Here is an 11,696-nt window from a genome sequence, read left to right on the forward strand (position 1 = left end):
TTATATACAAAAATACGGGAAACATGCACATGAGCACACCAAACCTGGCAATACTTTTATTCCAGCCATTAAACATTTCCACAAATTCTTCCAACAGTGATAACCATGTAAGCCATGAGCACACAAAAATCTAATTTGCATCAATTTACAAATCTTGTTACTAAGCTATCAACTCCAGATTAGCCCTTATTAATATAAGTGTAGGGCTCTGCTACGATAAAATTTGCAACAAGCAGTTTAAAAGTAAAATGAAAACCTAATCCCCAAATTGCACTCTGAGATAAACAAGATTATATCTTAATCCATCAGATTAATACATTTTATAATTATAAATGATAACCTAATCCATCAGAATACATTTATAATTATAAATGATAAAATAATCCATCAGATCAATATACTGTATTTTCCCCTGTACCCATTAGCTGTAGCAGGGGCCCCAGTTGTGGGCTGCATGTTACTGGTTATTTAGTAGAGGCTGCATGTTATTGTCGGTATATTACTATGCCTATCACTGGGAAATACTGTTGTGAGAGGGCTTACAATATATCAAGAAATCTGTTTCATGTATATATTTTAGTTATTGCAGGTATTGGGTGAGACAGGACTCCACTAGAGAGTGGTATGGAAAATAGTAAAAACTGTCAATAAATGGTAGATTCTCAAAATAAGAACTGACAGCCTGCAGTGATGTACATTTCCAGTAGAGTGAGCAGTACTTACAACTTATGTAGATGTACAAATGTACATGCAGAGCAGGGCTATTGATGTCTACAGTCAGGTACACATTTCATGCGAAGTTCATTTTTATGAGTATTTGGGATTTTTTAGTATTTTGAATTTTCCACGCATTCTTTTAAAGATATAATTACTAATACAATTTTTTTTTAAACTGTCAATAGGCCCAGTCTACGGGGCCAGGAGATGGGCCATGGAATCGAGGGCTGGGAGATGGACTGTATCTGGCTCTTGCAGATGCCCTGGAGTACTTGAAGAGGGTTTTTTTGTGGTTTTGTGAGTTAGTTGGACGTGTTTGATTTTGTCCTGGAGTATGTTGTGGTCGCTCTTCCCCAGAGGCTGCACCATTTTGTGTACCTCTGACGCTAAGAGGCAGTTAAATTTAGTTAATATCATTAAATGTATACAGACCTACTAAAGAGACAGAGTTGTTTTGTGAAGAAAAGAACATGCAAATGTCCAGGCGTCTATGTCTACACCAGTATCTGTGATAGATGTACAAAAGATAGCAAAATGTTACAGCCACACATTTAGTATTCTCAGGGCTTAGAAACTACAGGATTATGACTTACACAAAACAAGTACATGTGCATGCATCCATTCACACACATCACTTCCTGTCTCCAGCAGCAAATGCCGCCTCCTAGAGAGTAAGTGCTTGGACTGAGATGAGACTACCATTAGTCTGTCACTATCTGATGGGGTTCTGCACGCTGGCTCCATTCTCGGAAGGCACCCTAGAAAAAACAGGCAGGAAACATACACTTGTCCAAGACCGGTGTTATCACCTTTGGATATGTATGCATGTATGATGATGTGTTTTGCACTGTGTGAGAGCTAACGGCAGCACGTGTATACATGAAACCCATGCAGGTGCTCAGGAGAGCTCATCACGCACATTTAAACGTGGAAGACTGTTGTGGCATTCCGAAGTAATCCTTGACAGAAGTAACACATCGGCGCTATGTGTACACTGGGAATCCAATAGCAGACCTTGCCTTACCTTGTCAAGGTGACTTTGTAACCAATTTCAATTCTGTATTTTATGCTTTATATAACTGTGTTTGGTGAATTTTATCTATACGTTTACCTAGAATTTTGGAAAGCAACTCTGTAACAAATTGTATGCAGCAAAACTGCCCCAATGTTTGTCACTGTAAGAGAAAACACTTTTTGTTCCTCTTCACAAGCACAGGCTATTTAAGTGATAAACCAGGAATTATAGAAGTTACCTGTTGTTTGTTTTGGGTTGTTTTTTTTTTTGGGGGGGGGAGAATCTGGATCATCTCAGCTTCCTCTAGCAGACATCTGAGAGCCATTGGACAGTGCCAAGTGCACTTTGTGTGAGCAGCAATACAATTCAGCTTGAATGATCCCCAGGGGGAATTCAAGACAGTGCTTGAACAAGCAATAATCTACACATGTACATGATATAAAAGAGATAATATAAATGTACAAGTTGAAATAGTTGTCTCTTGCTCGCGCACACACACACACGTATTCCTAACAGCAGATACAGTTACCCCAGGCCACCTCAAGATGATGGCTAATAGAGTTTATCAAGTGATTGGCACGTGGAATGAATGAGTTCCAGAGACGATTGGTTCTGAATACAGGCATTGATTACCTACAGCCAGATTGCATGAGTGAGAACTCACATGCCAACACACAATCGGAAATAGAGAGGATGCATGATGCCTTCCTGAGGATTTGCTGATGACAAAAGGCTGCCATTTCCTTCTTCCTGGTTCCAGTGATCTTGGAACATATATTAACAAGGGAGACAAGAGTGTTCCCTAGAGAGAGGCTGTGGAACCAAGAGATGAAAGAAAAAGTGATGACACTTTCAATGAAGGATTGATAGAACTGAGTGAGGATTACAGAGCTGACAGAGAAAGATCTGAGTTTCCGTAGGAGGTACAGCTTCCCCACAGTTGGTGAGCAAACTCTATGAAGTGACTTTCAACCTATGGTATTCTGCTTATAAATCTGTGTAGATGCCTTTGTGGGGACCCTAGTGACTCCCTTCTATATGGTCATACACTGTGAAGTTCTTCTCCCACGTCACTACTGGTAAGTAGTATGTGATGGTGTGTTTCCCCCTGTGTGTGTGTAGATGGTGGAAGTAACTCCTAGTTCTAATACTCCAATTACACATGGACTAATTTGAATTTCATGGACTAGTTCCTTCATCCTGAACACTTTGTGATCCGGCATTAACTAAGTTGGCCAGATTTTACAATAAGCTTAAAACTGTCATAGATCTGTTGGTGTATAATTTGAGAATGAAGTAGCAACTGTGTACATAGCCACAAACTGATCTTAGATGTATCTGACATCTACAAAAGAACAGTGAATAGCATTTGACTGGATGGCTGTGTGGATGACAGTGTCATTGGCTGAAGAGAGTTAACGGTTGTTGGTGAAGCTGTTTTTGTAAGCAACCACTTAGAAATGTGTTTATATATCAATATTTGGACAGTAGAGGTATAAGAATTATTGTGTATGAAAACAAAGCAAAGAGTTGAAAGGAAGATTACCTGTGAACTAGTTATGTATAAGAGGTGATTTCTTCATAAATTATGACCAAATTTTGCTTATGTAAATTCTGTGTTATTGCTAACTTAATTAAGAAAAGAGAAAGAAGAAACACAAAATTTATTTTTGGGGGGCTGAAGCACAAGCAGATATTTGTTTTGTTGTGTGAAAAAACAGGTGTGGACATAGTGTATGCACTTGTGCTAGGTGAGTCCTTGATATAAGTGTAGCTCTGTGTTTGTTAAAAACAAATCTCCAATGACATGTACATCACTGATAATTGCCCATCATATTCTGCTTTTAATTGTAGTTTAGAAGCTGAAGATCTAGAATGATGTTATGAATGTCCATGGATACTCCTAATTAACACGTGGCTTCAGCTCTACCATTGGTCTTGATTTCTGTTTCATTGCATAAATCTCATTTCTTTGTCCTCTCCTCATTTACGTTTACATTTAGCCTTTGACTATTGTCCTGGGTTAGCACTGATTTCAGATGATGAATCTGATACTTATGAGATTTGTGTGCATATGGTAGCACAAAGCCTTGTTCATCTACCTTGATAGCCTTTTTGATAAATATCTTTGAAAAGTCTGGTGCTTTAATATTTAAACTTAACACGGTAGATATACACTATATCTTTACCCAATGAATGTCCTACCTACCTGACACACTGTAGACAGGCACCATCTCTGTACCAAGTCTATGTCCTACCTATCTCACATGGACATTGTAGACATTGTAGTCTCTGTACCAGCTATACGTCTTAACTGATACTTACATTGTAGACAGGCACCATCTCTTTACCCAGCAGATGAGCTGCAGCAGCTATGCCACAAGCAGTCATAGCTGTCTGACAGGTTGCCACCAGTGGTTTTCCCAGGTCAATATTTTCAGCATCAAACACTGCAACAATACAAACTTTATCAATTTGTAAAACAAAACTTACATTTTTTCCTACTCTTCTTATGATCCCATTACCTTTACTGCTGGCATGACCCAAACTTCCCCTTGGTCACCTCTAAACACCGCACCTTTTCTTTCGAATTCATCAGTTTGTGCATGCATAGGTACATATCTGTATAAAAGTATGTTGGTTGTGGGTCTCATTTAAGACTTAAGCACATAGAAATTTTCCTATGGACCTATTAAAAAATCTCTTACCCACCCTGACATCCAAATATATACTGGCATCATTCTCACTCTGTCACTCATTTACTCTCACACACATATTTAAGCACATAATTAACACATTAACCTGCCTACCCAACCCCCAAAAGTTAAAAGTAAAAACCTATCAGATAGATCTAGAAAGTTGCTTGACAGAACTAGAAATCTGTGGGTCAGAACTGAAGTGTATGGAATAAAACTAGAAATATATCAGGTGGCCAACAGTTACCATTCCATACTCTGTGTTATCAGCTGCAGTATCATGCACAACATACATAAGCAAAAGTACAACAGCAATAACGATGACTTCTGCAAAATGCTTCCTCTACATTTTTGAGCCTTTCAAAATCACAGTTTTCTCATCAATAATTAAGTTGCCCAAGAGCAACAATGTCTCCTAAATTATAAAGCTCAATAACATACACTTCTTCAGTTCTTGTGGAGGTTTGAAAGTTCCTTTATCCTCAAAGAGCGTAGAATATGGAATGTTGCATGCCCCAGGAATGTGGCCCCCTTTAACATAGAAAACAAAGCTGCATTACGTCAGTGTCAAGGGCAAAGTAAGCAACAGCAAACTAGTGCTAAATGGATGATAAATGACATCAACACCAACAATGACACCAAAAGTCAGTGGGTATATTGTACATGTACAGGGAGCTTCAACAACATGTTCATCTGTCGTGCAGCAAGTGTAAAAAGGACAGCACCATTGCTTTATTTTCAAGTTTTGTATGGCTGATACAAGTGACCAGTTGTTAGTGTTTTTGCTACCACCATGGCTGACACAAGCAATGACTGCTGAGTGGCAGTGGTCTCTAAGTGTTGCTGTATGAGACTGCAAGAAAGTGATGGCTGCATTCTGGAAACACTCTCGATGGTTGACATGTTGCAAGTTCTCACATGTTTTCATCATGATTACAGCTGCACAGTGTTTGACATGTTGCAAGTTGCTGCATGTTTATCTTGTATTAAAAGGTTTTGATGCAGGTCTGCCTGCATGCTTCAGCATCTCATTCCCAGTCCACATCATACAGCAAATGGGTCAGCTCTCAAAGTATGAACTATATACATATAGCCCATCATACAGCAAACATGCAAGCTGTCAAAGTATGAACTATATGCATGTAACAGGCTTGCATCTCCTATCATCCATGATCATGCGAAATAGACCAAAAGTATGCCAAAATATAGCAAAGTAGGCACTGTAAACTTGTTGCCTTATTATCCTACATTCTGTCTAAAAAGCTATATCTGTTGTGTCCAGATTGTTTTTGGTGCTACAATATTTTATTTTTAATGGTATACCAGTATTATTTTAATAATATGGCTTTTCTAATTGTATCTTTCTGAATAAGCAATCTGAAACAAATATAGTCACCTGGCCAAATCTAAAAGAACACCGCACTCATTTTTCTATTTTTCTGTTGTTGCTCTTGCATCTGGTGCACCTGGCACCTGGTATACCTATCACCCGTCTACATTGTGACAGATGTTGCCAGTCATGTGCTTAATGGCACCTGGTATAAAGTCTACATTGTGAAAGAGGGAACTCTCCAGTCAAGTGCGTAGTAGGTTCAGCTTGGAGACAAAGACTGCAGGTTGTAAGCTTACTAGGGCCGGTGAAGGAAAAACTCCTTCTGCCCACTGAGCAGTGAATAAGGTTTATCTTCTACATGCCAAGCTCTAGCTTATGGTTCATCATCACTAAAGCATGAACCTTTACCTTTTGCCTTTCTCCTTTTACAGAGGTTTACCTGGTTGAAGGTCATCAGAAGTAAAGAAAACCTGTGGTGTCCTTGAGTCCACAACTTGTTCAGCTTTGCTGGTCAGGTTTTTCTGCATATCCTCGAAGTGCCGCACTAGGCCAGAGATGTATGTGGACTGGAATGATTTTCTCTGGAACAAGAAAAAGCAAGAGCTAGATAAAGCTCAATTAGTTTACCTGTGCCAGAAGCTTCAGTTCCAAAGAACTCCTCAGGCTCTCTTGCATCAGCAACTTGCCAGGACTTGGCCTTAAGGTTGTGTGCCATGGCCTCAAAGTCTCGTACAAGTTGTGCATTAAAGGAAGGATTAAAATTGGACCGCTGCAACACAGATTAACAAATATAGCAATATGATTTCCCATCATGATGTACAGATCTCTCACATTCTATAGTATTCTCTTCTAGACTTACTTAGCAAAACCCTAATTCTATTCTGCCACTAGATCTTTGTTTCTGATTATTAGCCTTGAACTTGAGATATCTCTGCCCTTCCATTGAAAACGTGATGATAAACTAAGCTAAAGGCCCAACGACATCAGACAATAAGTTGTGTATGAAATGTAGCCACAAACTAGAATGTGAAGTTGTGTATGAAATGTAGCCACAAACTAGAATGTGAGGCAAAGTAACAGGCATAAGATTAAACTGTAAAAACAACTGCTTCACTCACCTCAACTTTAGGTACTTCTACAGTCACATCATAGCCATCAAGTAGCCATTTTCTAAACCCTCCATCTAGTACTGACACCTTTTCATGGCCAAACAACTGAAATAAATACAGACAGGTGTGACAAGAATCCTTGGCTTTTCTCCCAAAGTTGCATTCTTCCTACACACAGCTGATTTCTAGCATATAGTATGGTAAGGCTTTTGTCATGATCAGTAAGACAGTATGTCACTGCAGTAATTCTCTGTGATATTTAAATGTTTATGAACATATATATATATATTTATCTTGAGTTTTACACACTTCTTGCACATGGTATGGTAATGCTTTTATCATGATCAGCAAGACAATATGTCACCGTGGAAAGTCTCTGTGGTATATATATCATGTATGCTACTGGCTCCTCGCATACAGTAATTAATGTTTCTATCAGAGTCAGTTAGTCTGACTACATTCTATGGTATTCATAGCCTTTAAGACTGATTACATTAAGACTGATTAATTGCTGGTATTCATAGTCTATGAGACAATCAGATTAGAGACTATGGTATTGATAACTACTGGTTACCCTCTATGGTATTCAGAGTGTGATTACAGTCTTTGGTATTTATAGTCCATAAAAAGTCTGATTATGGTATTATTCAGTCTTGTTACAGTCCATGTGTCCATAAGACAATCTGATTATACTACTATTTATAGTCAATAAGACATTCTGATTACACTCAATGGCAGGGCTTCTGCTTACGCAAAAAAATTGCGTACAGTACGCATTAAAGTTCGGAGGACCCCTTCAATTTTCGTCAATGGGGTCCCAGGGGACCCCTTCAAATTTGGGCGAAGGACAGATACAAAATTGGGTAAGTGTAGTGTCTGACATCGTAGCCCAATCTATTGTTGTCGTCTGCTGCAAAGTGAGAGTAACTTCCCTTGCACTGAGATTTTTCCCTTACCGGGAAGAGTTTCATTAACCTATTTCCAAGATGTCGTTGACAGCGTGGTTAAAATCATCGTATCAGAAGCGGAAAGAAAGTGACCACTAGTGAGCATAAGCTCATCACAAATGCTTGCACACAAGCAAAAATGTAAAGGTCGTCCCATGAGCTTTTTCAGATTGTTAGAGAGTGAGGTGTTAGAGACTCACTTTTCTCAAAGCCAGCTGAAAGTGAGGGCAATGCCCATCTCATCTCCCTCATTGCCTTACCTTCCCCAGCCCTCTTTGGAGTCAGCACTTATTCCAACCAGCTGGGTTGACTGGTGAGAATGGACTGTGCTACACAGGTATCAAAGCAGCACACCTTTCTGTTTGAGTGCCAGCACTTTAACCACTCGGCTATTTGCTCCCCCAGACACACACATACACACATGTACATGTGCACAAATGGGTTAGTGCAAATAGCTCATACCCGAAAAAGCCACCATGTTTTGAGAGCAAAGGCTGTGTTGGACCTATCATAGGTCACAACATGTGTGTTGTTACAAATCCCAAGACCTTCCACGTAATCCTGGAATCGGTTGGAATCTGGTATGGGATACTTGTGGAGTGATGTTGGAGAGGCTGGACACAAGCCATGAAGACTGAAGTAAACTGCCTCAGGAATGTGGGATCTATAAATAGACATAAAGAACAGCGTTTATGGGATGCTAGATGCATGAAGGAGTATAAGTACAGCATTACTGATGTGACATAAATTATGGCATGTGTTAAACGTAATATGCCACAAGCTATTAGACTGAAATGCTGATTGTCACTGAGGATTCGCAAACACCGCCAGAATATGTCCGACGAACTTTAGAGAAACTAAAAGTTTGAGGTAGTACAAGCTTTAAGAGTCAGGCATAGAGAAATAGCTGTTTAGTACCAAACAGAAAACTGAACAGAACAATTACTGCTCCAGCCATCAGGTAAGCACAAAAGTCTGTTACCTGTGTCAAGTGGCACAAATAATATATAGTCACACTAAACTTTGTCATGCAGTCAGGTGTGTAATGCCACACCACACAAAACATTATCATTGACAGTGCCAGATATGCAACCCCAACAGAGAATACTTGGTGCAGCATGACTAAAAATATATTTGCATCAGCCATATTTCTAATTCAATGTCTCAAGTTATCCCCTTAACTTACCCTTATTTACAACTTTTAGAAGCTATTCACTATTCTTTTCCCTTACAAATAAAAATTCTCTAACGCCTTCACTAGAAATGGGAAGTAAAGATAACTCAGCAGTACTTCTTTTTTCACAAATAGGAGCAGACTTCGAAAATTGGAAGATAATCCACAGTTTTGGAGTTTATATCACAGCCTTACTATGGCATGACTAAAAGCATCTTGGGATGTATGGCTACTTTATAGGCTGCATACCTATAGATGATTAACTGTAAGAGCTATAAACTTTTAATTGATTCTGAGTATTTCAGGCAGTTATTCCGAAACCAGAAGATCGTGTCCACAGATATGTTATCTGACGCCATTACACTGTGCATTATCAAATATTCCTTCTGCATAATCCCTTTGCTGTCTCACTCATTATTTACTCACTAATTAGCTCTCCTTGCAAATGGCAGGCAACACAAAGTTTCAATCACTGCAGATATATTGACCTGAAAATACATAACTAGAGACCTGAAAATACATAAGTAGTGATCTGAATATACATAACTACACACTGATTTGAAGATGCATAACTATAAAGCAATGGCAGCTTCCCCCTAAAAAATATTGTGTTGCTTAGTCATTCACTATTAGCATAGAGTTTGTAACCCCCACCCCAAAACACACACACACAAAAGCCAAACATCTTCCTATGCCACTGTAAAGAGACCTAAGATATTTAACCAGATACATAAAATACACCTGAAAATATATAAAATAAACCTGAAGGTACATAAGTAGTGAACTTAATATGCATAAGCAGTGACCTGAAGATACATGACTAAAGACCAGACCGCTTGGGGATCTGGATAAGTCCTTACTCCATGTAGAACTCTTTGTATCCATCCACCTGAGGATCAGGTGAGGCAGAGGCATCCAGCACTCGAAGAGGTCGTTTCTTGGAACCTGCTGTCAGTGCCAGTAGTTGGTCACGTAGCCAGTGAGTGGTCACCAGTGTCCCCAGACGTGCTATGGTCATTTCTGCTGAAGCTTTTTGGTGTACTTGTTTCTAATAAGCACTGTCATGCAAAAAGTTTCAAAATGAATGCCTAGATAGAGATAACTGATGCTGAGAAAACATGATTGAATGCTATGACTATAAAACAGAATTGGTGTGATACAATGAAAAATATAATACTAACAGATGATGGTTGTTTTAATCAGCCACAGCTTGGCGAAATATGCAGTGCCACTCCACTAGTCCTAGCTATGGCCAAAAACACTTATGCGTTGGTTTGCCATAAAATCTTTAGCAAGCAAATGTTTCTTCTCATCGCAAAACTAAGCCGCCAAAGGTGTAACTAGTACAAGGTGTTGCTGGACAGGAAGGCCCTTAGTAATGCTACCACACGTTCCCAGACACCCCTCCCTCACATTTTCCTCTGCGCCATGCATAAACGAACATACATGCACACTTCTAAATGCATTCGTGAATGTAAAACGCTGGTTACCCGTGTGAGGTGAACATTGCCTGACCTCTGTATACAAGTTCACAACGTGCCACAACAGGGGCTGTGCGCATGCGTGTGGGTCACTTGAGGTCACAGCACGGTTCCTGTCATTGTGCGACAATTGGCTTCTCGATCGTCTCTTAGCACACTCGGTGAGTCGCTCTCCTTCGTGGCATACAAACGGTTGATCAAAACGGCGAAAACAGTTGCTACACTTACAAAATTACACCGCCATACAATCCCCCACACGATCCTCGTGGAAACAAATCACATTCTCTTCCTTCCCCATTGCGTGTGTGTGTGTACCCACGCACATGTGTATCTGTGTCGGTGTGTGTGTGTTGTGTGTTACAGAGAGAGAGAGACCTGCACATTTCGCTGGCTATAAACCTAACATTCATTCCCCTGGAGTGGACTGTCGACGAGCGACTACTCAAGGGAGAGAAGCTTTTGATCGTTGTTTGGAGTTTATCTCCCTTGGTACACGCTGTCTGTGGCGGCCTCAATAATGTGATACCAAAATATATTGAACTATAACGCTGTTACGTGAGCAATTACATACCACCAATAAACTAACACACCATGCACTTGGTACACGCTATCTGTGGCGACCTCATTAACAATGTGATACCAAAATATATTGAACTTTAACGCTGTGAAGATGTTTGATGTCATTGTCTATGTTTGACCTGTAAATGTCACATTCTGACCTTATGGCAACGCCAACGGGAACACTTTTAGTCAAAACAAATTATTCACCACTCTTCCCTGTCTTTCCGACCGCCCACCTTTGTGCCACACTACAAGGCGACAAGGCGGGAGGAGGTGGTTCTTACAAGACTAAAGACAGGACACACCTATGCCAGGCAAGGATACCTCTTGCGAGGTGAGCTACCACCAGGTTGCCCCTGGTGTAAGGGAAATTTTAATGTTTTACACTTCTTGATTATCTGTCCAGAGCTCCAGACTATCCGTCGACAGTTTTTTGCAGAAAATTCTTTATTTGTCTTAGTTAGGTCCGCCCCATCGGCAGCAGTCTTTACCTTTTTAAAAAGGATAGGATCGACTCTATCATCAAATTTAAGGTTGTTTTTTTTTTTTTTTACATTCTGATAGTTCTTTCTTGATTTCTAGTGTGTTGGTGGCCTTTTTGGGCTTCACCACCCTTCTTACACTTCATTTTTTCTTTTACACCTTGTTCACTTACTATGTTGA

General features: G+C 39.8%; 1 protein-coding gene across 3 annotated transcripts; it reads right to left on the reverse strand.

Annotated features, from left to right (window-relative positions):
- Positions 1-41: 41 nt before the first annotated feature.
- Positions 42-10,866, reverse strand: LOC112569904 (thiosulfate sulfurtransferase-like). 3 transcript variants are annotated; one of them, XM_025247977.1, is made up of 8 exons: positions 10,482-10,866; positions 9,852-10,049; positions 8,280-8,481; positions 6,880-6,975; positions 6,201-6,342; positions 4,870-4,959; positions 4,058-4,182; positions 42-1,475 (listed from the first exon to the last, which is right to left on the reverse strand). In XM_025247977.1, exons 2-8 carry the CDS (start codon positions 10,007-10,009, stop codon positions 1,419-1,421), a joined length of 870 nt encoding a protein of 289 aa, XP_025103762.1. In that variant the 5' UTR covers positions 10,010-10,049; positions 10,482-10,866; the 3' UTR covers positions 42-1,418. The 3 variants fall into 3 exon arrangements, with proteins under 3 accessions (XP_025103762.1, XP_025103759.1, XP_025103760.1); XM_025247974.1 differs by lacking the exon at positions 6,201-6,342 and adding an exon at positions 6,389-6,530 and having other exon boundaries at positions 10,482-10,859; XM_025247975.1 differs by lacking the exons at positions 6,201-6,342; positions 10,482-10,866 and adding exons at positions 6,389-6,530; positions 10,173-10,451.
- Between the last annotated feature and the right edge of the window lie 830 nt (positions 10,867-11,696).

The sequence above is a fragment of the Pomacea canaliculata genome, linkage group LG8, assembly GCF_003073045.1.
Source record: "Pomacea canaliculata isolate SZHN2017 linkage group LG8, ASM307304v1, whole genome shotgun sequence".
Taxonomy (NCBI): Eukaryota; Metazoa; Mollusca; class Gastropoda; order Architaenioglossa; family Ampullariidae; genus Pomacea; species Pomacea canaliculata.